The sequence below is a fragment of the Leishmania panamensis genome (genome assembly GCF_000755165.1).
Source record: "Leishmania panamensis strain MHOM/PA/94/PSC-1 chromosome 32 sequence".
In the NCBI taxonomy this organism is placed as follows: Eukaryota; Euglenozoa; class Kinetoplastea; order Trypanosomatida; family Trypanosomatidae; genus Leishmania; species Leishmania panamensis.
The window spans coordinates 565,614-590,282 of NC_025879.1; the positions used below are offsets into that span (position 1 = coordinate 565,614).

The 24,669-nt window shown below is 55.9% G+C and overlaps 7 protein-coding genes and 1 pseudogene across 7 annotated transcripts, besides 2 other annotated features; all 8 read right to left on the reverse strand.

Moving 5' to 3' along the window:
* Nucleotides 1–811: 811 nt before the first annotated feature.
* On the reverse strand, nt 812–2,233 carry LPMP_321560 (hypothetical protein; the record flags this gene model as incomplete). The annotated part of the gene is made up of 1 exon (XM_010703540.1): nt 812–2,233. The coding sequence occupies one exon, from the start codon at nt 2,231–2,233 to the stop codon at nt 812–814; it is 1,422 nt and encodes a 473-aa protein (XP_010701842.1).
* Nucleotides 2,234–5,443: 3,210 nt separating this feature from the next.
* Nucleotides 5,444–6,015: a repeat region.
* A 542-nt stretch (nt 6,016–6,557) lies between these two features.
* Nucleotides 6,558–7,130, reverse strand: LPMP_321570 (hypothetical protein; the record flags this gene model as incomplete). Its single annotated transcript, XM_010703541.1, has 1 exon — nt 6,558–7,130. One exon carries the CDS (start codon nt 7,128–7,130, stop codon nt 6,558–6,560), a length of 573 nt encoding a protein of 190 aa, XP_010701843.1.
* A 957-nt stretch (nt 7,131–8,087) lies between these two features.
* On the reverse strand, nt 8,088–9,215 carry LPMP_321580 (hypothetical protein; the record flags this gene model as incomplete). The annotated part of the gene is made up of 1 exon (XM_010703542.1): nt 8,088–9,215. One exon carries the CDS (start codon nt 9,213–9,215, stop codon nt 8,088–8,090), a length of 1,128 nt encoding a protein of 375 aa, XP_010701844.1.
* A 1,661-nt stretch (nt 9,216–10,876) lies between these two features.
* On the reverse strand, nt 10,877–13,003 carry LPMP_321590 (ATP-dependent zinc metallopeptidase, putative; the record flags this gene model as incomplete). Its single annotated transcript, XM_010703543.1, has 1 exon — nt 10,877–13,003. The coding sequence occupies one exon, from the start codon at nt 13,001–13,003 to the stop codon at nt 10,877–10,879; it is 2,127 nt and encodes a 708-aa protein (XP_010701845.1).
* A 974-nt stretch (nt 13,004–13,977) lies between these two features.
* Nucleotides 13,978–14,520: a repeat region.
* Nucleotides 14,521–14,965: 445 nt separating this feature from the next.
* LPMP_321600 lies at nt 14,966–15,859 on the reverse strand (annotated as a pseudogene).
* A 1,631-nt stretch (nt 15,860–17,490) lies between these two features.
* Nucleotides 17,491–19,350, reverse strand: LPMP_321610 (hypothetical protein; the record flags this gene model as incomplete). Its single annotated transcript, XM_010703544.1, has 1 exon — nt 17,491–19,350. The coding sequence occupies one exon, from the start codon at nt 19,348–19,350 to the stop codon at nt 17,491–17,493; it is 1,860 nt and encodes a 619-aa protein (XP_010701846.1).
* Nucleotides 19,351–20,785: 1,435 nt separating this feature from the next.
* Nucleotides 20,786–22,555, reverse strand: LPMP_321620 (hypothetical protein; the record flags this gene model as incomplete). The annotated part of the gene is made up of 1 exon (XM_010703545.1): nt 20,786–22,555. The coding sequence occupies one exon, from the start codon at nt 22,553–22,555 to the stop codon at nt 20,786–20,788; it is 1,770 nt and encodes a 589-aa protein (XP_010701847.1).
* Nucleotides 22,556–23,269: 714 nt separating this feature from the next.
* On the reverse strand, nt 23,270–23,968 carry LPMP_321630 (NUDIX hydrolase dihydroneopterin triphosphate pyrophosphohydrolase/hydrolase, putative; the record flags this gene model as incomplete). The annotated part of the gene is made up of 1 exon (XM_010703546.1): nt 23,270–23,968. The coding sequence occupies one exon, from the start codon at nt 23,966–23,968 to the stop codon at nt 23,270–23,272; it is 699 nt and encodes a 232-aa protein (XP_010701848.1).
* Between the last annotated feature and the right edge of the window lie 701 nt (nt 23,969–24,669).

Genomic DNA, 24,669 nt, shown 5'->3' on the forward strand with positions numbered 1-24,669 from the left:
CCCACACACACACACAGAGGCAGGTTAAACCAAAGCAAAAGTGATCCGCTGAGTCGAGCAGCGCCGATCACGTAAGGCGCTGCTGCTCTCCGTCCACGAAGAAGATTTCGTTGCACAAAATGGTTTCGCTTCTCCTGCACCACTTCAACGATTTCTCGATATCTGCTTGGGGCCCTTAGAGGAAGGAAGCGATGTAATCTGAAGCGCTGGTCACGAGCGCCTAAGCAGTTCTCTACACCAGGCCATCACCACGACCACCGCCACCATGGCTTCTCTATCTCGATGCAGGCGCGAATGCGGCAAAAAAAAAAACGTACACGCTGAAGTCCACAGCGTTCAGGCAGCGTCTCTTACCAGCCTCCTCTCCCCAACCCCGCGGAGTGGTGAAACCGTTTAGCTCCTTCGTGACCTTACGTCAGTCGCGCCTTTTGTTGTTTTTCTCTTTCAGTGAATAGTTGAGAACTTAAATCGGAGGATCTCTTACGGGTGAGAAAAAAAAACAAGGCAACCCACCCATCACACCAAGTCTACGCGTGAAGCGGGCAGAAGCAAAAAGGCGGCACAGAGCGAGAAGGGCACTGCGAGAATCGATCCGCCTCCGTCCCCTTCGTCAGCCGCTGCTTCCCCTCCTCCTCCTCCCTCCACAACACACATACACATGCACGCGCGAAGCTCCATATATGACGTACTACCTCCACGAAGGGGAAAAAGTGCACCATCCTAAACAACCCTCAGCGACGCACGCGAGCACATACACTATGCACAAAAAGCACGCGAGCTCGCAACGCGAACCTTCTTGTGCGCCGTCCCTCTACATCGGCATGTTCTTCACGCTTGCCGCGTCCTCTTGGCTGGAGGGCGTGACTGTCGCAGTCTCCCACGTGCTGGATGTTGTCACTTCGGTGATGCGGTCGTGACCAGTAATTTTCTTGAACTCCTTCAGCTTGCGCGTTTCGTCTGGAAGCCCCAAAACAGCGTTCAGCGAAACTCGACTCTCCAGTCGGCGCTGCTGCGGCTTGGGAAGCAGGCAATTTACAGTGGCGTTATGCGAAAATGGAACAAATAGTGTGCTGGCCCCGACTCCGAGCAGCTTCACCCCCATGTTGCGAATGGCGAGGTGGGTGTCGTGGCTCCGCACGGAGAGCCACGACTGCAACTCAGGGTTCTCCTTCTTGAGGTAGTTCATCTCACGCAGCTTGTTGACAATGGCGCAGAGACTAAATGGGGCGTCCTTGCCAAGCCAGTGGTCCTGCAGCGCCTCGATAGGCGTGTGGTGCGGGTAGAGTTGCTCATCGACGCCTAGCCAGCCCTTCAAGGCGTGCGTGAAACCGATCTCGTCCTCCATCTTCACCTTCGCCGTGCGCATCAGCTGCGAAGGTCGGTAGAAGTCCTTCATTGGCCGAGCCAGCAGGCGGCGAATGGCACGCAGGACAATAAACGAGAAGCTGTGAGCGGATAGGGCAATCTCGTACGTGCCCTCAGGGTCCTTGAAGTCGAGCTCGCTGAACTCCGGATCCATGAGGGACGGGTGGTACCCCCACATACTCATGCCCTCCCTCTCCATTGCTGCTTCGTACTCGTCCTTCTCTTCCTTCCGCTGAAACTTGTCGTACTTCTCGGGTGGTCGAAAGGCCACGTACACGTCGGATGTGTAGCGAGACCGCTTACGAAAGGTGAGGTCTCGCGTACAGCCGACCCCGTCATCAAAGCGGATGGTGCGATGTACGTCGGACCGGCCCAAGCATGCACCGACAGCGGCCAGGAGATCGGTAAAACCCTCCGAGTACGAGACGTCATTCCGGGCTGACCACACCAGGTCGCGCGTGCCGGTCTTCTTAACGATGAAGTAGAAGAAAATGGTGAAAATCTCCTCGGGACGGTGCTCATCCAGCTCAATCACACAGTCCATACACTCGATCTCCTCGCCAAGCTCCTTCCACGTGAGGTGCTTTGGTGTCTTCTTGAACTTGCACTCAAACATCAGTTTGTGCTTCCATGCCTCCTCTTCCTCATACGGGACGAGGGCCTCCTCGACATTCTTCAGGTTTTCAATGATCTCGCTCTCGACATCGTCGATGCGCCGGAACTCGACCGTCTTCTTCGACTCATCAAGCACCTCATCTACGGACCATAAGCCTGTCGCACGCAGTGGCCCGTAATCTGGCACCATCGGACCGTCCTGCGGTCGTGCTGCAGTCTTGACGTCCTTCACAGCCTCTCCTTGCGCTGTCATCTCACGTTGCGCACTTGGCGGGGGCGGCGGCAAGGATGCATCGCTGCTCCCATGTACTGGCTCTGCAGAGGTGTCGCTACTGCGTAGTGGTACGGACGCATGCTTTTTTCGCGCAACATTGAATCCGGATCCAGTGCTCACGGAGGATGCCGCAGCCGACGTTGCCACCCCAGTCGGTACCCTGTCAGCCTCGGTGAGAATGGTGTGCGTGTACAGCCCTGCGGTGCGCACCACACCATCTACCTGTTCAATAGCGCCTCGCTGAGACGCTGAGGAGGCAAAAGAGGAGCCGCACTTAGCAGTGGCAGTTGCCGCCAGCGCGGCATGCGCATTGCTCTCACTTGCACTGTGGTTGGCCGAGGACGTCGATGATGATGGAGTTGTGGGAGCGTCCGACTCGGTTCTGGGCGGCGCCGAGGATACTGACCTCGAATCCTTTTTAAGACAGGCACCGGTGCTTCGAAAAAAGCGTCGCGCGGCGAGCGCAGCCGCTGCATTGTGGGAACCACCGCGGTGCCCATAAAGTAACGGCAGCATTGATACGGAAGTGCGCATGACGCCGGCAGCCTCCTCTTCAAAAGGGAATAAAGAAACGAATTACGCTCCGGTGAGTTATGTTGACCAAGACGAGGGGATGTCTCTGGCAGATGCATTTGTTGCTCATGCAAGAGAAGAGGCCGATAAGAAGTGCAAGCCTCCAATAGAAACCCTTCCGCGTCTGGGGACAAGAGTTCCACAGAGAGAGAGAGAGAGAGTAAGGGTGGCGGTTTCTAGACTGTTGGCGTCTCAGGAATAGTACAGATATGGTTGATGAAAGGCGAGTAGCACAATAAGTGGTCTCGGCAGTGAGGAATGCTCTCAGTCGGATAGAAACCCAGTGTTCTCGCAGAGGTCCCGTGCGGTTTCCCTCCTGCTTCGAAGCAAAAAAAGAAATCCTTGATGGGAAGCAGAAGGCGCAGAGTCTGCTACCGCGTAGAGCCTCGTAGCTGATCGCCTCTGTGCTTGTCGCAAGACAGAATAGCACAAGACACGCACACACACACAGTCACAGCCGAACCTCTTTTTCTACTGAGTCACGACAAGACGACACAGAGGCGGGGAGAGGAGAAGGGGGAGTGGCCAAATGGTCGAGGACGCCAAAAGAAAGATTGTGAGTGGGAGAATGTTTGTGAAGAGCAGGTGTAAGTGCCGAGTAGCGTAGAAAGTAAAGGAGGGGGGCCTGCGGAGGGGCTGAAAAGGAGCAGGCGGTAAAGAGGACAGGCACACAGCACGACTGAGGCAGTTGTCGTGCATTCATGAGGAGCAAGGCACAGGAATGCTTCACTGGGAGTAGAACGAAAAAGAGGCGGAGAAAGGAAAAAGCAACCTGGGCACGACGCGGTGAGGCCTCGGTCGGCAAAGTGTCTACATCATTGCCCACGTAGAGGGTGAGAGTGTGTATCGCATTGACATTTTCTTTTCCGTTTGCATTGCGTTCGCGAGCAGCAACACGCCAGGTCACAGTACAACAAACAACACCGAACGCTAGTGACAAGATAAGAGAGCCATTAGAGTTGACCACTGCGTTGAATGCATACTACACCCTCCGTTATCTGCGACAGGGAGTCATTCACACCTATTTTTCTTTTACCCACGAGTTGAGAACGTGCAACATGAGTGGCAAGCCGTCCCCCCTCCCTGCTACAGGTCTCCTATCTGGATTACGTACACACACAGAGAGAGAGGGGCAGACATACGAGAAAGCACGTGGACGCACTCGCCTGTTCTCTTCTTCGCTGTGTGCACGTGAATCAGCGCCGCATTCTTCCGGGAGAGCGCTCTCACCTTTTTGGAGGCTATTTCTCAGCCATGAATATGCCCCTTTCGTTGTCAATACCTCTCTGCAGAACAGTTGGCATTTCCTACTCATTCCGTGCCTGAAGCGAAGATTAAATAAAAAGAGGCCCTACCGAGGCCTCTCGCGCAATCGACGTTTGTTGCCTATTGCAATACCTGGGGGAAAGACAAGACACAAACGTGCCGCACAACAGAAAGCTCAACTCACTGTTATCACAGTCCCCCCCCCTTCTCCCCACCCCCCAAAAAAGGCACCCCCGGCCGCTGATAAGAAGGGAGAAGGACGTGGAGAAGTCGGCTGAGAGAGTGCATAAGTCGCTAGTAGCCGCCAAACTAGAGAATGTACACGCCACTAGCCATCCTCAAAAATACACGCAGTAAGGCGCTGCCGAGCAGATAATAAAGAAGCACCATGCGGGGATCAAGTTAGAATGGCCACCTCCCATAGAAACAATGCACACCGATGGAGAGGACAGTAAGGCGCCATATTCCCACCCCCACAAAGAAACGGTTGCGATCTCATCCCCCTTTCCTCTCGGCCTTCCTTCGCCGCTCCATTCAGCCCAAAATGAATCACCATTCAAACACCCCCACACACACTCACACACACGAAAGAATTGATGGAGGGACGTCAGCTAAACGGGGCAGGTGACCGCAACCTGCGGCGTCGAAACACGGAGTGAGAGCGACATCCCATCACAGCTAGAGGGAAAATGATGGCTACTAAGAGAAGGACACACCCCCAGAAGTACCCCATCTCGGAGATATGAGCGCTCAGGTAGTCACTGCAGGACAGAAAAGTGAGCGCTTCCGTACTGTTGCGCCGGTCCCTCTTACTGGCCATGTTTTGCTCTTGTTCGTTTGGGTCGCACGCACACACACAGAGAGAGAGAGAGAAAGAGAGCGAATAAACTCGAGTAGGCGAGTAGCTGCACGGTACTATGCACTCCCTATGTCTACCCAAGTGTATGGGATCACCGTCAAAGTGCCACAGAATGAAACGAGACTAGCCCATGTCTGGGCATCACTGCAGTGGCCGCGCAGAGGTGAGGATGGGACCAGTGGTAGAAAAACGAGTCGTGGCGCGTGTGCGGATTTCGGTAGGTGATGGTGTAGGAGAGACGTAAGACAGATGTGGAAGCCAAAAGAAGATGTACCAATACAGGCGTAAATGGAGGGACCCGTGTCCACACTGCGAGCGGTAGAGAGACTCTAGGTTGGGTGCTGCTGTTGACTATACGCACTGTGAGCCTCTCCCCCATGGGCTAGTCAGGATTACGAGGTGCACACTTACCATCATGTTCAAGAGACTCTGCAGACCACGATCAAGGCCCCTCGTTGGAAGCCAGGAGCCTGAGTGCACCGAAGTGGCTTTTTGTCCTTTCCAAGCGTGTCCCTTCTCCGTCGCACAACATGAGTCACACTCCGCTCTACCCCTGCCAGACAACACCCTTATCATGCAAAGCAGCCCTAGACACGGACAGTACAGCAGTGCGCCGACTCAGTCATCTCAGCACAGTCCCTGCTTCGACCTCGGCTCACCTACCCCCCCCCCGCTCCGCAGGTCGCCTCTCCGCCGTCCCCATTGTGCCGGTCGCTACCTGGTGCATCCCCCCACTGGGTGGCACACTCAGGCTCCCCACAGCAGTAGGTAGCGATGGCCGGGTGACATACCACACGAGTCACACTGGCATTGTAACTATCATGTGGATCGTGTAAGCGTGTTCCGCGTTGCGAGTTGCTCCGGTGTCACACCATACAAGACTTGGCGGCTGACATCAGCAAGTGATGCATCGCTCTCGCTTCCCCACGTCCGTAGGGTACTTGTCACTGACACAACAAGAAGTGGCTTGGCGTGGACAGCACAGGGATTAGGGGAGGGGGGGCTTCTTGGCCTCTCCCCACACAGAGAGCGAGGGTGCTGGACCCGGGATACGACGCGCTGAACTATTCGCCGGTCCTGAGGGAGAGAGAAACCAAGCGGTGTGCGCCATCCGGGAGTGAGGCACTCGACTTTGTGGATAAAACCGACCTCCTCTCGACCGCGCTTGGTTTGAGCTGAGGAGTACGCTTGCCCTCTTCCACTCGGGGGATGAGTCTGGCTGCGAGTGCGTGATCGTTGTTCACGTTACCAGAAGACAGAGGCTGCGCCAACCGGAGCAGCGTCAGCTTACACGCTTAGGGTTCCCACACGGAAAGAAGAAGAGGCACAACTGGGTCCAGGAAATGCACCAGTGAGGTCGTGTACGCTAAGAAGACGGCTCACCGGTTCAACAACGAAAAAAGACACTATGCGGTGGACAGAGAAGTAGCACAGTAGAGCGCACTGTCGGCAGGAGGGGATAAAGCGGTAAGCTCTCCCCCAAGGCTTAATCGCAGTAGTGAGTTTTGTGAAATGAATGTACTAGCGTTGGAGGTTCTGTTTGTGAAGGTTGTGCGCGTGTCCCTAACAGTGGTCCTATCCATCGCCACTCTCAAAGGTTTACCGTCACTGCTTGCCGATTTTCTGCAGCAGGGATTCGATACGGCTTGACATGACTGGCTGCCCCTTCTTGGTCCGCTTAGCAAAGAGTGTGTTGCGCGACTTGCGTGCTTGCACACACGCCCTCTTTTCTTGCTCGCGCTCCAGCCGCGCCTGCTGCTTCTCCTCCCGCTCTTTCTGCCGCTTGCGCTGCACCTCCTCCATTCCAGAGACAGCATTGTAGTGCTTCTGCTTCTTGTCGATGAGGTCATTGACTGTCGTCGCCGAAAACTTGCGCTTCAGGTTGTACTTGCGTTTCTTCTTCTCGTTGTTTGTAAGGCTCTGGTCATAGTCGACTTGCTCAAGAATGCTGCTCAGTTCCTCTGTGGCAGACTTGCGGGTGCGGTCGTAGTCTTCCAGTCGCTTTGACACAATCCCCTCCTCTTTGCAGAGCTTTCGGTAAGCCTCCATGCGAGCGCGCTCCTCATCCTTCTTTCGCCGTCCCTCCTCGAGGAATGTTTGGCGCACATTTTTTGAAAAGAAAGCTTGACGCTCCGCCTTGAAGCCATACACCTTGCGGCGACTACCTCCCTGACTCATGCTCCTTTCTAGGGGGGGGGGGGGGGCAGAGGTGGAGGTTGAATCTACGGTGCAGCGTAGTCGTCCCCTTCTGCAGGAGAAGCCAAGGAGAATTTGTGTCTGTAGGTATTCGTGAAGGCGAAAAGGTGTATGTGTCCACCAGGAAGGAGGGGAGGGATGACTGGCAGGAAGTACTGAGCACAACCAAGGAGTGAGTGGGTGAGGCAGGAACCGAAGGTAGGGGGTAATGTGGAACGAGGAGACTGAGCTTGAGAAGGCAAATAAAAAGATCGTAACCAACGCACATTGCACAGATATGCGCAGCGTGACGCGTGTTTTCCCCGCCACATACCCTCTCACGTGACTCGTTTGCTCAGAGGGGAGGAGACAAGAGCGCCTTACTGAGAAGCCAACCAAGCCAAGCTGACAGCGCTTTCCCCCCATAGCCTTTTCATCGCCGCCGTTGTGGGTGTTGTGACAGTGTTCGCGCGCGCGAACACTGCCACAGTCGAGTGCTCTACCGCGCCAAGGAGCAGCAAAGAACAGAAAGGAGGGGGGTGAGTATGGGACATCCTCGTTAGCTGGGGGAGGAGGGAGGGGGGGGTGCATATATGCACAAGCATACAAAAAAGGTGAGGAGCCCTACAAGCACTGAAGGAGCAGGCAAGCGAGAGGAGGAAGAGTAGGAGGTGGTGTACAAGCGGTGAAGAACATAATAAGAGAAACATCACCTTTAAACGTAAAACGCACGCGCTGACACAGACAGACAGACATACCGGAGAGACGTGGACTAACCACCGCCGAGGTGTTGGCGAGGTGACCACGAGAAACCCGCGGAGTGCCAAAACAAGAAAAGGAAATACTAAAAAAGAGAGAAGTGCACGCCATGTGCGCTCTGTACAAATCGTGGCTAGTCGGTGTGTTCGAATGGGCGCCACCCCAAATGGTCGCATCAAACTCTTGCGCTCACTCATCACACTACAGGCACTGCACAATGTGGCGTGCGTCACTGTACAATTGCCACAAAAGTGCGGTAGGGACGGTTTGCTTGCGGTAAAACCCCCCGAAAGGAAAGAGGAGGTAGTGCTGCTCCGGGACCAAGCTCTCCAGGTTGCGAATCGGACATCCGTCAGGCGTGTAAAAGCCGTGGGAGGCGGGCCTGCAGTTCGTCAGCTTCGCCGCCTTCTCCATCACCTCTTCGATGTAGCGGTACCGCCCTCGCACGAGGATGCGTGTTGGATGCTGAGTGTGAGACGCCGAGGTGCCACCATAGCAGGGCCACACGTTGATCCAGAAGCTACGCGACACCGTCGTATCGCTATTCCACTGGCGACTATTCTGAGTATTAACCTGCGCTGACGGGGCGCAGGAGCGCATCTCTTGTGGTTTTGGAGAATCCTCGTCCACACGACTGTGTCGCTGAAAGCGTGATGCCAAGTCATGCCACCCACGACCACTCCCTCCCTCATCGTTCGAAAAAGAAGGTAGCGCCGCAGGCGAACAGCATAATTGCCCCATCTGCTGCAGTCGGGTGCTTGCGGCACACACACCAGAGTCCTTTTCACCGTCACCTTCCAATCCATCCGCCTCACCCCTTGACAAGGATGGTGGGGATGAGACGCAAGGAAACATGCAAGCCAAAGGCGTCGTCATGTCCCGCTGTATTGACTGAGAAAAAAGGTTACCCAGGAGGCAGCGATGGTATGGGTGTGGCATCGATCTAGCGTGCACCTTGTCGTCCTCTCTGAAAGCCGTGCGGAATTGATCCCCCGGTACGTCAGTCCGTGCATCGGCAGACTCGCTGTTGCGGACGAAGACATGCAAAGAGCCACCATGTTCGACGGTCGTCTCTGCGCTGACTGGGGATAAAAGAGTACCGTGGCGCGGCACTGTGGTATCCAGTGAGTCGAAGGAAGTTTGTCTTCGATCCAGCTTGAAGAGAAGCGTCAGCACCCGCTGACGCTGCACCTCCAGTGCCCTGCTCTCCTCCGAGCACGAGTGCGCAGAGGCACTAATAGCGGAGAGTATGTTCTCCAGTGACTCACGTAGCTCGGCAGCCGGTAGAGTCACCAGACCATCCGAAAGATCAGGTGCGGAGGTGATCATCCGCGCCTCTCCGCTTACGTTTTTTGTTTTCGCTTTAACGGCGGCTTCTCTTCTTTTGTTTTTCCCTTGGGGAAGAGTGTCGAATGGAAAAGAGGGATCCGCGCAAAGAGAGTTACACCGTTGTGTCCTACCAGGGTAGGGTACTCCCTTCTAGTGAGGCTCCGAAGCCAAAGGGAAGGTGAGAATGTCCTCCGGCACAGCAGCCCTTTTGTTTCTTGTCGTCGTCTCCGCAGTCGAGGAGGAGGTGGGAGAGGGAGACAGGGCAGTACAAGCACCCACTGAAGAGGCCGCCAACGTCTCTTCGTCTCTGTCAGTACTCTCTGCGTAGTCGCCTGATAGTATAGCTATCTAGTAGAAGTAGTTCCCAACAGCGAGAGTCGCACATTTGTGTGTGTGTGGGGGGTGGGTGGGTGTGTCGGTATCGCACCTATTGAAGTGCGAAGCCACGTAACAGGACACACAAAAAGAAATAAAAGGTGCCAGCGATATGAAAAACAAAGGGTAAAGGTCGATGGATCGCATGGATAATCATAGGCACTGCAGACTCATACTACGACACACTTTCGGGGGACCGCGGCAGCGAAGAGAGAGCCACGCAAAGCAGCAGGACTGCGAGACCGAGGCGTATCGATGGTAGGCCATTGCGATTCATCCCAGAGAGACGCTCTCGCCCGCCAAAGCAGCTCCACAGCTGTACGTTAAAGCTGCACCGGTGATTTCACGCTATCTAGTCAAGCTCCCAACAAAGTTCTTGTCATCGCCATCTGCAAATAACACTTCAAGCGAGCCGACGACATAGCCACTCAGCCCCTGCGACAGAGTCGTGAAAGGCCGCGCCTCGGTTGGAGGTTGTTGTTGTTTTTCTGTGGCACCTAGCAAAGCAAGTAGGGGGCGTGAGAGAGAGAAGGGGAGAGGTTCCCCTTCTCCATTTGTGTTAGAAATGGTTGAAAAGACAAGTGGAAAGAGAAAGGAGGAAGGCGGATAAGATGAACGACAAGACAACCGAGTCCAAACAACAGAAGAAAACAAACGTACCGACAACTTAACTCACTTACCCACAGATACACACAAGCAAGGAGCAGAGAAATACAACCAGGCACCGTACATTTCTGTTACCGGTACGGGAAGCTCCCTCTTGCAAGTCGCAGAGCCACCGTACTCTTGACGGAGTAATCACAAGGCCACCAGCACAGCCAATACGAGCAAATCTAGCAGGTGAGCGTGGTGTTCGACTGCAGATTTCAAGAGTGCAAAGCAAGAGAGGCGGAACACTGTGTAGAGCAACACCACACGCACAGAAACGAATAGGATGTGGGGAGGGGGGGTGGGGCGCAGAAGTTGAGCGTCCAATATCGCAAGCAATCCAGGCAAAGCAGTAAAAAAAAAAAGAAAGCAATCAGCAAAAATCCGAAGAGTTGAGGAGAATAGAAAGAAGCATTGCCGTATAAGGGAGGCGTGGGGTGACAAAGCCATATGCTCCTCCGCACTCCCCTATGAAATCCCCTTGCTAGCCGGGGCGCGGGGGCCACCACAGCGAAGGACCTTCAACGGTAGATGTTGCGTCTCTGCGAGAACAACGAACGCACTCCTTTTTTCCTTTTTTCATACCGCTCAACACCCGCAGAACGCTGAATCTTCTGATTCCTCTGCGCCGCTTTTTTCTAGGCCCGCAGCACCGGGCGGGCGCCAAGGACGCTCGCAATGTCCGCCTTATTCAGCTCCTTTTTGCCAAGGAGCAACTCGGCCAGCTTCTGGTGCTGCTCCTTGTGAGCCAGCAAAGTCTTCTCGGTGTGCACGTATGCCGACTCGACAAGCGCGCGGGCCTCGGCCTCCACCTTGGCGTGCAGATTCTCTGACCATGTCATCCACGCGCGGCCGTCATTCTTGTCATTTGGCTTGAAGGCGAGTTGGCCGATCGTCTTGGACATGCCATACTTCAGCAGCTTCTCCATCGCCAAGCGCGTGGCACGCTGTAGGTCGTCCATGGCACCTATTGAGATGTCCCTCTCGAAGATTCGCTCTGCAGCTCGGCCACCCATCAGCACGCACAGTTGCGAAAAGAGAAACTCGTCTGTCTGCGGCTCCATCGCCTCGTCCTGCACCTGCTGGGTGTACCCGCCGGCGCGGCCACGGGGAATGATGGACAGTTTGATGACGTCCTTCTGCAGCGGGTTTGTCCAGGCCATGATGCAGTGGCCCACCTCGTGATAGGCCGTGCGGTGCAGCGCCGTGTCGCTCATGCGCTGACGGTGCTTCTTGCCGATGAGAACGTCGTCAATGCTGTCCTGAAGCACCTCCAGCGGCACAACATCCTTGCCGTTCATGGCCGCGTTGAGGGCGCCCTCGTTCACGACTGTAGAAATCTGTGCTGGCGACACGCCTGGAGTGCGTTCGGACAGCACGACGGCGTAGTCCTTATTGCTCACGCCGGGGATTACTTTCAACGACTCAGGCTTGGCGTCCTCGGTCACCAGCGTCTTCCTCTCTGTATTGACCTCCTCGCTGGTGACCGAGGTAGATGAGTGAGACGCTGATGCGGCACCGCTACCTCCAACCTCAGCCTGCTGACGCGTCTTGAAGACCTGAACCTTGGGCTTACAGTTTGGGTCGCCTGTGATGATGCGGTTAAGGTAAAACTCAAATAGCTCGCAGCGTGCCTTATGATCGGGCATGGGAATATTTACCTTTCGGTCAAAGCGACCCTCACGCAGCAGCGCCTTGTCAACAGCCTCTGGATAGTTTGTGGCGGCAATCACCACTATCGCCTCCTTGCTGGTCAGACCATCCAGCTCGGCAAGAAGCTGGTTGATGGTACGGTTCTCCTCGCTGCTGCCGCCGCCCATGGAGCGGCCTCCCTGGTTGCGCGAGCCGATCGCGTCGATCTCATCAATGAACACGACGCATGGGGCCGCCTTCTTTGCCTCCTCGAAAAGCTCACGCACGCGCTTTGGGCCGCTGCCGCCAAAGATCTCAATAAAATCGGCGCCTGAGCAGCTGAAAAACGGCGTGCTTGCTTCTCCGGCCACCGCGCGGGCCAGCAGCGTCTTGCCGGTACCAGGCTGACCGGTCAGCAGACACCCTTTCGGCAGCCTCGCTCCGAGACGAGTGAACTTAGCAGGGTCCTTCAAGAAGTCCACGTACTGCTTCAGGTCCTCCTTCGCTTCTGGGATACCGATGACATCCTTGAATGTCGTCCCCCTCACCTCGGTGCGAAAGTTCTTCGGCTTCATCGGGTTCATCATATCCATGAGCCCGCTCATCATGCTGGAAGAGCCTCCAGTGCCACCCTTTCCCCCTAATGCGGAGGCCGAGTTAGTCGTACTCTCCATGGCCTGCATGTACTTGCGCCGGAAATACCAGATAGGACCGACAAAGAAGGCCACGTTAACCACAAGAGGCACAATCCAGCTGACAACGCTTCCCCACACCGGTCCAGATGGACGCACAACGCCGTCATGGAAACCCTTGTAGTAGTCGTCATCCTGAACCGACGGTTGGTACACCAGCGGAACCGGTACGGGCTTCTGCTGCGCGTAGTTGCTGTACTGTGGGACTGGCATCTGCTGGGGCTGGTAGCTGTGGCCGGCATGAGTCCACGAAGGTGTGGCCACGTTTTGTTGCGGCGCTGCGTAGGGGTGTTGCAGATAGGCGGCGCCCTGGTTGCCCTGTTGTTGCTGTAGTGGAGGCGGCAGTGGCTGAGAAGGGTGGTCTCCGTAGGCCTGCTGCTGCTGCGCGCTGTACATTTGCTGGAACAACGACCCGCCAGCCGGGGTGCCGTTTGGGTTCATTGTCAATCCTCTGTGCCCTTTTCACGAATAATATGAACTACTGCACCCCGTGGACGAGGCTGACCGCCCCAACACGCACAGGCGTTGGAAGAGAGAGGGGAGAGAGATCAACTGCGAGAGTGAGCTACGCCAAGCATACGCACAGGGATGGGTGCAGGGAGAACACGAGAAAGAACGCCTGGCAGAGAACCCAAAAATGTCAGAACAAAAAAACAGCGCCCCAACTCCACCACGAGGGACTTGTAAAGAGAAAAGAGGGGGAGAAAATCACAGGCTCAGAACTTTACCTATATATGTATATATGTATGTGTGTATGTGTGTGTGTGGGGGGGGGGAGGAGTGGGGAGGCGTAAGGTGTGCGTCGACGTAGCGGTTCTTAGTGGGAATAGTGACGAGGTCACGGTGCTCGCAACTCTAACAAGAGTAACAGGGATGGACAAGACATCATTTCAGTTATAAGCATCATGGGTGAAATCCCCGTGCAGTAGAAAGCGATGCGCGTACTCGCGGTGCCTGCACACGCACGAGAGTGCAGAACCGCCCGTCCGCCCAGCCTCCCGTCGCACTGGCGGGTGGCATGAAGGGGGTCGGAGGGGCCGGACCTACTCTGAGAGCACAGTCAGTGGAAAACAACGAGAGAGAAAGGGGGCCCCTAGGGGCACTGGGGAGAGCTCGCCACGAAGCTGGAAGCTCGAGGCAACGCCCGCACATACAGACCTCCCCTCCAGCAGAACAAGAGAAAGCGCAACAGTCCCCTCACCCAGCGGCGCCGTTACGTCTCGAGAAATCCGCACCCCGACAACGAAAGAGAGCACGCGGCGTAATGAACGGAGAGCAGGTTCCGCCAGGGTCCCTGCCGTGCCTTCCTGGCCGCATTGGGGAGGAGGGAGGGGGGCGAGCAAAAAGTCCCGGAGGCGAAGGCGAGCCAGAGTTCGCCGTCGGCATTCACCGGCAACGGCACGCCTTTACCATGCTTTTCTTTAAAAGTTGATTCTGCTATAAAACAGACGTTCAACTCAGCCCTACCTCTTGTCCCCCAACCGGTCAACACGTCTATCGTGTCGTGCAAAGCGGTAGGCATGCGTTACAGCAATGAACCAACTTAGCCAACCGACCAGGGTCTCTGCCTCAAACACTACCCACCCGCCTTCCTGGTCGCCTTGCTGCTGCCACCACTATGCCAATGACCACCTGGTACGTCTCGCTGGGCGACGCAGGCTCCCCACACCAGGAAGCAGTGATGGCCAGGTGAGATACCGCTCGAGCGACGCTGACACTGTTACTATCATGTGGTTACCAGAAGCATGCTCACTGTGGCGGGTCGCTCCAGCATCACGCCATGCAGGACCAGATCGCTGACATCAGCAGTGATGCATCGCTCTAAACCCCCAACGCGATAGCCCCTTAACCGTGTTCACCACGAGAAGCAGTCTGGCAGCGGCAGGAATAGAGGGGGGGGGGGGCTGCGTCACCCTCTCCCAAACACACACAACTGCGGGAGGGGGTAGTGTGCCCTGTCATCAAGTTCATCAGAGTATACCATAGCCGAAGGCGCATGCTATTCCCCGTTATGAGACTCCACACTCATTCACTACTTTCGAAGAAGAGCAACCCATCATGTACACTCGAGCGCCCCTAGAGAGAGGGAGAAAGAGCCAATCAGTACTCGCTGCTTCCTTTCCCCCCTCCAGCCACCTGCGGTGGGGATTCACCAGCGCTTCAAGTCTAGATCTCTTCACCGTAGCCATGGACTACACCGAGGAGCTGAGGGGCGTACTGCAGAGCTACGTCAACGCACACTTCAAACCACAAACAGCCTTTCGGTAGGTATGTCCAACCAGTTTCACCATCTAGGCTGTAGTGGGCATGCGACTCATGAAGCGCTGCTACTGCGGCAAAACGTTGCGCAGGCAAACAGCCGGCTTGGCAACGCCTCTAGGGGAGAAGAAAGTTGCCCTCTGCCTACTTGTGATATGCTGGATCAATACACGGTACAGTGGACTCCAATGCATCGTCTGAAACGCTGTCACTCATTGGTGCCTCGCCCAGGTGTCCTGGTGGCACCATCAGTGGAGGAAAAAAGGGTCCCCTCGTGTATGCCTCCATGGCGGTAACGCCACTACTGTCGCCACAGCGCTCACGGACGCTTTCGAAGCGCTGAAATGTCTCGTGAAACTGTTGATCACGACAGGTTTCCGACACGGTTGTGAGGACACTAACTGCAGCTCCAAGGACGCTCTCTGAGTAGGCTTTCCCCACACTCCCCCATGCACTCATGTGCCCCGCCAAACGCCAATTCAGCGGCGTAGACCGGCAGTAGTCTGTGACGGGCGGCACCCGGTCCTTCAGTTCCCTGCACTCCAGCACCCGCCGTCGCTTTCGCTCTCGTACAAAGAGGATGTGAGAGCGGTAGTACGCTAGCATTGATTACAGCTGGGCCCGGGCCGAATCCTCTGTCTTCCCGTGCCACTAGATCGTCTGTCGTTGGACGGAATCGGGCCTGCCCGCTTTCCGCAGCCGCCGGTTCCGTGTCCATTGCCGCATAGCCCTCCGCCGTCTCTGCGGCACCTCAGCTGTGTAGCTCTTCCAGGATGGGAATCAGATGCGTAAGGCGCCCCGCTTCGATCGCCGCTTCCTCCCGGTGCTCCTCGTGGAGAACACCAAAGCAAGTGAGCATTGACGGAGCTGCACTGACGTTCATCCTCGCTGGGGTTTCTGTCTGTTTCTATTCCTTATAAGTATACGCGCGGAATCGGGTAGAAGAAGCGATGAGCAGTGTCGCAGTTATTGGTGCCGCCACGCACACAAAAACCATAAACGTCAGTGAGCCGCTCGGTGACAGCGCTTCCTCACCATGGGCAAGGCCGTAAGCGCAATGGCACACACACACACACGCCCACACTGCAAGCCTTTAGGTATGTGCGGGGAGATCCATCACCCAGCAGGCGCTGTGGCAAACCGAGAAGGGGGAGTACAAGACAGAAAATCTAGTAATAATGATATGGATAGCGTGAAGCGACAGAGGGTGGTCCTGAAGTGTATCACGGTGTCAGCACACTGGACTGACTGCGTTTCCCTCTGATTACGCCTACCAACTGCCCAGCCCTGCACTGTTGTCAGGAAAAGAGAAGGCTGACCTCGTATGTGAGTAAAAAGGAGAGCGGGGGGGGGGGGGGGGGTAGCGTGAGAGTGAGTAGCGGCCACCAGAATGCGGAGAGTCGGTAGCCGAACTTCCAAAACAGTCATCCCGAAAGAGGTGTACACCGTAGTAGCGCCGGCCTCCTCTTCCGCCCAAAAGAAAGAGAAGGGGCTGAAGAGGTATCAGTGTCACATCACGTCACCCATTACCCCATCCCTAGACCTGGCCGCACCCATCACAATGCTGCGGGCCCATGATCGCTGATTCAGTGGTCTAACCGAATGATCTCTACGCTTCGCCAAGGCAACGGCCAGCTCGACCTACCGGAAAGCGGACCCGCTGATGCTTTAGGGGGGCAGAGGGGAGGGGGGGTGCTCCTGTTGGCCTGCTGCATCAACACCCACAGGGATCAGTAAAGATGGCCAAGCGTCCGCAGTTTGCCTCCTGCAGCTACGAAAGATGCCCCACGTCTGACAGAGCACCACAACCTCAGGTCCACTTCCCTGCCCCTTCCGGTTCCACTTGGAATGCGCTACTCTTGCCACATTCAACCCGCCGGCGACCGCAGGTGTTCCTACTTCACTCAGGGACTAGGTCACGTACCTGCTTCAGGGCGCTTGCGGCATACGTCGGCAACGCGCACCACAAAACATGTGAGGCTTGCAGGGTGCTGGATCGTACTGCGCACACGGAAGGACGACCCCGCAGCAGAAGGGAGTGCGCGTGCGCCTCCTTGATGCCATGCGCACTGACATGTATTCTCCATGGGTGCTCGCTCAGAGGACACCTTCGGCACTGTATGGAGCCGCTGCAGCATGGCCACATCCTCTCCAACGAGCAGCGTACAGCCAGTCAGCATCCATGTCGTATGCGCAGCGCCATTCCTCGAGAGGTGCGCCCTGTCGCGCGGGTTTTCAGAGTAGCGGAAAGGCACCTGAGAGTTTGAGACGAGAACACCCCCGCCCCTTCGCGGCTATGCCCAGATCGAATGGCCTCTAGTAGGATCTGCAGCGATAGTCCCGCACAGAAAGCGCGGTCGCGGCGACGACAAAAAGGCTTCGGCGGCGTCCAGCTCAGGCGCCGAGACAGATTCGCGTAGCGAGCGTTGCTCTGTGCTCCGTGTTGTAACCAAATCGGGGCGAGGCAAGTGCAGAAAGCGCGTCGGGGCTTTCTTCTCTCACGCGTTTGGGCTCCTCTGCTCGTTTGTGGAGTCCTTCGTAGAACGGTGGCCAACATTCTCAGAGACGCGGCGAAAGTGCTGTTTGCACGCGCTGCTGGGACAAAGAAAAATCTCTCGGCGAGAGGCGCACCACACAGAGGAGGACGTCGCCCAGCAGGTGGATGTTTCTCAGCGAGACGGCGGGGCCGCGTTAGCAGGGATAGAGACAGTGCTAGATACCTGAACGCGCATCGCTGCCGAGTCACTAACGGGGCACGCCAGTGAGGCTCCCTTCAACATTGAAGTCACCGACTCGTTGAACACAGGAATCCGATCCAGTGGTGTGGCGTACGGCGACGGCTTCGCCGCTCCCGGTGATGTCCCGGCCGATACGCGCTTACAAGGATCGTTCATGTCGCCACTAAACAAGGACACAAAGAAGGGCCGCCTGTGGAAGGGTAGAGAGGCCCTGTCATACGTGGACTCCTGCCCGTCACCCTGGGTGCGAGGGAGCGACGGCAAAGTGCACCGCACCACTACTCGTCCAGCATTCCAGTCATGAGGAACGCAGAGCGTTACCTTTACAAACGGATCACGGCCGACTGCTGCAGTGCATATCCACTGCTTCCAAAATACTGCTGTGGCGCTCTCCTCAAACAAGCCCTCCACCTCCAGCGCTCGCCTCCACGATGACAGACGAGTGCAGAGCTCGACTTGACTGTCGAGGAAGCCTGTGTCGTCTGCATCCGTTTCCGCCAGCGCAAATAGGTGCTGTACGGCCGGCGTTTGTGCCGTCGCAGCGATCCGCTCATATTCGGTTATCTCCGCCCAGATTGACCCTACGTAGTCAAAACACCCGTCCCGCGTTGACGCCTGTGCGCCGCCATCGCCGCAGGCCTCGCGATGCCGATGAAGGGCCTCAAAAGGATTTGAAAAGTGTTCGAAAAAGGCAAAACATCGCGCATCGGTCAGCGCCGCGCTTGCCGTGATGTTAAACGGAAATACAAGCGGCACCACCTGAATGAGGTGGAAGTCAAAGTCTGTGAAGGCAAACGAGCGATTCAGCCAATCCGGCGGCCCGTCCCTGATCCAGCTCGACACGCAACGTAAGTTCGGCTCTGCCCACGCCCAGAATGCACGGGAGCGGCGTACGCGCCACCCCTCGACTTGGCACACCGGGTAGTCGAGGTAGACAAAGAAGTCGCACTCCTCACAATCCGCAATCGCGAGCTGGCCTTGTATTTGGCACATGTAATGTAAGGGGATGCCAAAGGGCTGGCAGCCAGACTTTGTGGAGGTGTAGAGGGCTCGAAATGGGGATTTGATCTCCAGCAGCCGCACCTTGTGATGAGAAGGAAACGCCACGGGAGTCGACAGCGTCTGATCGGTGCTCGCACGGCTCTCTGCTAGAGCAGTAGTAGATGGCCCATCTGTAGCGCAGTAAGTCTTACCATTGCTGCAGGTGGTGCTTTCTTCACTGTCACCAGCGAGAGCGTCCCAGCTGCGCGAGTTGCGAGAAGAGAATGTGAACAACGACGAACGTGGTCGCCACCGGCTGTTAAAAGGCACGCGCACGGAGCATGCGTTGCGCTGGCGCTGCTGCTCTATCACGTTGGTATCGTTGCTGACACTGAAGCCGCCGCTGCAGCGCTGGTAGCGGCTCGACACGCCACACACCGAGGGCGAGGCAGTCATTCGCGATGCGGAGAGCGCACCTTGTTGCTCGATTGGCCGCTCGTCAACATGGTAGTAGATTTGCCCGTCGGGCGAGCAGCCTAAGATACGGTCATCTGTCACAAAGAAGCCACCATCGTAGACACGGCAGCCGGTAAGAAGCTCGTACAGAGCGCGGGACTTGGGCTCTGTGTTGATGCCGTGTGCTGTAGAGGGGTTTCCTGTGAACTCCTGCTCCGTTCCCACGATGTCGCGCAGGTAGTGCACGTAGTCCGAAACGCGACCGCAGAACCCCAGTGCCATGCCAAACTGTGACGCTGAAAGTCCGTACGGATGTGCTTCCTTCCACTTGAGCTTCTCTGGGTGCTGTGCCATGATGTATCCTCGGAGCAGTGTATGATGTCTCTATGAGCGATAGCTTCCCCAAAGCAGCAAGCAAAACTGACAAGGCTGATGAGCAAGAAATCGATGTATGTGCGTGTATGCGTAACACACGCTTGTACACGAGGTTCTAACAAGGTGAGTACCAGACGCAGACCGACCACACCGCATCAGCACAAGAGAACATGGCACAGGCCTTTTCTTTTTCTCTATCGCGCCTTTGGAGGAGCGAGCAAAGGGGCTCTATCGAGGGTGGTGATGAGGGCCCCAGCGTCGCACTTACACGTCTCCCTGTTGGTACAAAGAATTAAAATACGAAAGAAAAACTCATAGCCCTTTATCGGCGCCGGCGTGGATGCGATGGCAACTGCTTGACAACATACGTGGGGAATAGCAAAGCAGGTTCTATCGCGCACTCCTAATCGGTAAGCCCGTGGCGCGGCGGGAAGAGGGGAAAGGTGGGAGCAGGGAGGGGTGGTGGCAATTCTGCCTGCCGCCGATGCCGCTGCTACACGTCTGCCCACTGGATGTACAAGCGAGATAGTCGCACGTTTTCGAAAAGGGGGATTGATGCATACAGAGAGGAAAGAATGGACATGGGGGTAGGGAGATCTCAATGGCATATGCGCGTGCGTGCCTGTGTGTGTCTGTGAATCCGTGTGCAGTTGATAAAAGGGGGAAAGGCGCCTCGTGAAGCGATTTCTCCCTCATAAGCATCGGTAAGCATCGAGGACAGCTGCGTTCATGCATGGCGACGGTGGGGTGCCGTCTTGCGCTAGAGTGTCTTGACGCCGGCAACGGGCAAAACGAAAAGATCAGAAACACATCACACGATGAGAAAGAGGCGCAACGCGTGCGCCAGCACACCAGAACCCTCGTTGTTGTTGTTGTTCCGGTCAACCGCCGCTTGTTGAACTTCCCTGTTCGCTGTTGTTGGTCTGCTCACGCTCAAGTCCGCTCTACTTGGTGTTGGTCGTTGACGAAGGTAACACGAACGCACCCATATAGACAGGACTCCCCAACCGGCGAAGATGTGCACACATGCGGCTCACCACGCATTCATCTTCACGCGCGAGCAACGAGTAAAACAATAGAGATCCAAAGCAGATAATCGCCAAAAAAAAAGGAAGACATCACAGACCGAAAAGTGCGACAGATGAGGAGTGTGGGAAGAAGAGGGAAAAGAGAAAAGAAGAGGATTCGTGCACACGCAACGGGGCTTATCACTCATACAAGTGATAGTCGACTAAGCTCAGCAATACAAGACCACCAGAGTGCCAGGGTGGCTACTCATCACACAAGAAACCCTTCACCGCCTACTCGCCCACTCTCTCCAGTCCCGTCATTCAAGGGCACCTGAGCAACCGAACAGTTGAAAGTGATCCTATAATCTCCCGCAAAGGATCACTGTTTACCAAACGTGCACCTCTTAGAAATGCGCGCAGCTGCCATGCACCGCACGCTCCATGCAGCCAAGAAGAGCCTGCCTTGCAGTGCAGTCAAACATGTTCGCGGTGGTCGGGGTGAGTAGTATGGGTGTAAACATAACGCTGTCTGATGCGTCGTTAGCCGCGGGTACGTCTTTCACCGTAACTCTAGGGGAGTCTGGAGCGAATGTGGTTGAACGACTCGTCACGTTGGTAAGATGCTGCTCTTGCGTCTTCTTCTTCAACTCCACACGGAACAGCTCTCGAAAGGCCCCGGACCACCACCGCGACCCAAGAGACACAACCAAGACGGTGTACTGGGTCTCCACCTCCGGCCCCCTGAGTGTGCGCTGCAGCACCTGCAACGGGGTCGGCCGGCTGTCGCCATACCAGCTTTCGTAGTCAACGAGTTCCTGCTCAGGTAAACTGCTACGCTGCCGCGCCGACTCGCTATTGTCGGCGCGGTCCGTCTGAGCACTGTTGCGCTTGGAGAGCCACGGCAGAGCAATGAAAGAGGCAACGTTGGCCTGCGTCAGGAGAGCGCGCAGTGCTCCATCAAACTCCGCTACCGTTCGAGCACTTCGGAGAGTAATGTGAGGGGAGAGGACCACCTGGTAGTTGACGCGTAGCCCCTGTGCTGCGATATTAATGTAGTAGCTGAAGTTGAGGTCATGTCGCGGAACGCACAAACAGAAATGAGAGGATGACCAGGTCGCTGTAGCGGTCTCAGTTTTCCCCTGCGCCACACTCCCTTCACCGGAGCCACCACTGTTACCAGTCCTTTTGGCAGAGGTCCTTTGAATGTCCCCATCCAGAGTGGGCTGCAACGCATTGCTGTGCGGCTGGTACGAGCCTTCGACAGCCCTATCAGCGGCAGGGTTCGCTAGCACGCGCTCCACAATAGCGGCCACATTCAGTGCGTGTGCCTGACGTTCTGCGGCCAAGTCTTCCTTTCGAGAGTCGTATACGCTGTCGGCACCACGCGTGTAGCCACGGCGTACACCATCCCTTCCGTACCGCTGCACTGTAGGGGCGCTCGTCACGACGCTGAACACGTATGTGGTCGATAGAAAGTGTGCTAGCGATGTCGTAATGTATCCGGCGTGCGCTTCCACAACCTCAATAATGACCTTTGGCAGCTCGTGTTTGGCTGAGCCGCCGAGCCCCAACACGGTGGTACCGACGGGGGAGATGCTGCGCAGGTGTGTCTCAAACTGGTCCAGATCCGTCTTGAGGCTCCGGTAGAGAAGACGCCATATGAAAAGCATCGCCAGGTGCTCTTCCTCGTGCCACGGCATCAGATATGGTACATCCGTGAGGGCGATTTGTTTTGCAAACTTGAAGCGCTCCTCTGAGTGAGAATTCGACAATGTAATTAGCGCAGCCTTATCTGTCGGAAGGCTCGAACCCGCAACGTCGTGCCTCGCGCTCGGCAGCGGCAGATGTGCCACGTTAAAGCCGACAAACGTGCAGAAGGCGCCGAATATAAAGAGAACAAACAACTTTGCGTGCACCTCCTTCATTGGTGGCCGCCGAGAGCGGAAGGTGTGCGGAACCTCCTTTTCAGCAGCGAGCCTGGCGGCGTTATCCACGTGCACCCCGTGCGACTTGGTATACTGCTGCGTCGCTTCGTGCAGCTGTCTGTTGCTGGTGGGTGCAATACCCCGGCGTTCTTGGAGCAAACTACCACTGTCTGGCTCCTCCCCATACGTACATGGAAGGGTGCGCTGGGGTTCATGTCGCACGCTTCGATCTTTCTCCAGCAGTGTCATGCACCTATGCGAATGGGAAAACAAAAAGAAAAGGGGGGATGCCGTGAGGCGCCCAACAAAGCAGCGACTACTTCAACCACCAAAACAAGCGGCAAAACAGCCTTTCATAGAAGTTGAATGGAAAGAGGGAAAAAGAGAGGTGAGAGGAGTAAAGGTATGAAGGACGGAGGGATGGGGGTGGGGGTGGGGGGTGCAGCATGCGCTTCAGTGATAGCAAAAGAAAACGCAGCTAAGAACGTTGATGATACTCCTGCATTGGGCTTCAATCCTGTCAAAGAAAATCCTTCTCACGAAAATAACACTCGCGAGAGAGAACTTCGCTCTGGCAGGTAGGGAGTTCAAGCAGGAGGAGAGAATGGGGCACCAGAGAGAGGAGTGGAGTGATCGGAAACATCTACGCAGCACTCACTGCAGGTGATGCGCTTTTTGTCTCTTCGTTCCTCTTCGTTGGCAGAGGAGGGAAGAAGCCATGGGAGAGAAAAGAAGTTGGGGGCGCGCAAGGACGACAGTGAGCGCACACAGACGCACATATGCAAAAAGGGGCGGAAAATAAGAATAAGACATGGAAGAACATCCCACCGCTTTGCTCTCCAGAGTTTTCCCCACACGTCAGAAGGAGCGCGAGGGATGACGTTGTGGGAAGCGCAGCACGACAGGCACACGCAGGGCATTACAGCGTACTGCATCCCTTTGGTGCCAGAAAACATGCGTCCACTAAGCTACTAAGGGCTCCTCGCTGATCACGTTCGGCAGTCCGGCGGTGGAGGAGCTACACGACTCCACGAACGACTTAGCAGCGGCAGCCACGGCGGAGCACACGGATTTCATCACTGCCTTCTTCGAAGGTGGTGCCTTCTCTACCAACTCAGCCAACATCCCCCACTTGACTGAGCGAAACTCTGCTCGAATGCCGCGCTCCCACCCATGTGTGTTGATGTGTTGCATCTTCTCCCGCCCCAAGAAGTACAACAGGGGGTAGAGCTCTTGGCCTCTAATGCCCTGCTTCGCCCACGTCTTGCTCTTGTAGCGAAAGGCGCTGCGGTGTTCAGACACGATTTCGTTCGCTTCGTTTCTCGTCTCTCCTGCTTGCCCTTCCTCTCCCATCGCAGCAGCAGGAGGTCGCACCTCGCATATAAACGTGGCGTCCTTCTCGAGATTCAGTCCAATCTCCTCCCACGTCTCACGCCGCGCTGTTTCTTGCGGAGACTCCTCGCCCTCGCTGCCACCTTGTACTGTTTGGAGGAACTTGTCGTTGCACTCCCCCACAGGTTGGCAGAGAAGAAACTCAGCGCTCTCATTCATGAAAAACACCTGAATGCTGCGACGATACGCACAACCGTCTTTGCCGCGAATAATCACTATTTTACTCTCCACCTTACCGAGGTGGGTCTGCTCATTCACCAGCTTCCTCATCTTATTATTGTTGAGAGTGGCTATGCCTTTATTACTCCTCCCCTGAGATCCCGAGTAGTCCTCAGCGATCGCAGAAGCCGTTTGGTGGTCTGTCGAAGAGGCCATTGATGTATGCTTCCCCCTCTTGCAGCGATACGAGTTGCCTTGATGTGAGTGAGATGAGTGCTTCCCATGCCCCGAAGAGTGTAACGTCTGAAAAACTGGAGGTCAAGACCCGCTCGCCACGGGATCCTCGCAAGGTGCTTGCGATGCGGGAACGTCCACGTAGAGCTTGTGGAATTATTGGCAGGTTGTGGGACGGAGAATGCACGTGTACAGACGCATCTCCCTATACATCGAGCGGTGGGTGTGTATGTCTATGCACGTATGAGGAGGGAGGAAAGAAAAAGAGCTGATTAGGACTACACCAAACCTGGTACACACGCGCAGAAACAAGCATAATGACAAGCACGCCAACCCCCCAAAGTACTGAACAATGAGGGAGAAAAGTGGAGAACTCGCTAGAAGCAAGGGAAAGCACACGCGCGCCCGACATACACTTTTCGGAGGTCCAACAAGCAAAATGCATAAGAGTGAAAGACACGAAAAGAGTGTAGGACGTCGGCAAACTCGCGTGAGACACACGTGATAGGGAGGACTGGGAAGCGTGCTCAACGAAGTACTGCTCGGAAAGATCCACCTCGCACGCTACGTCAGCTGCG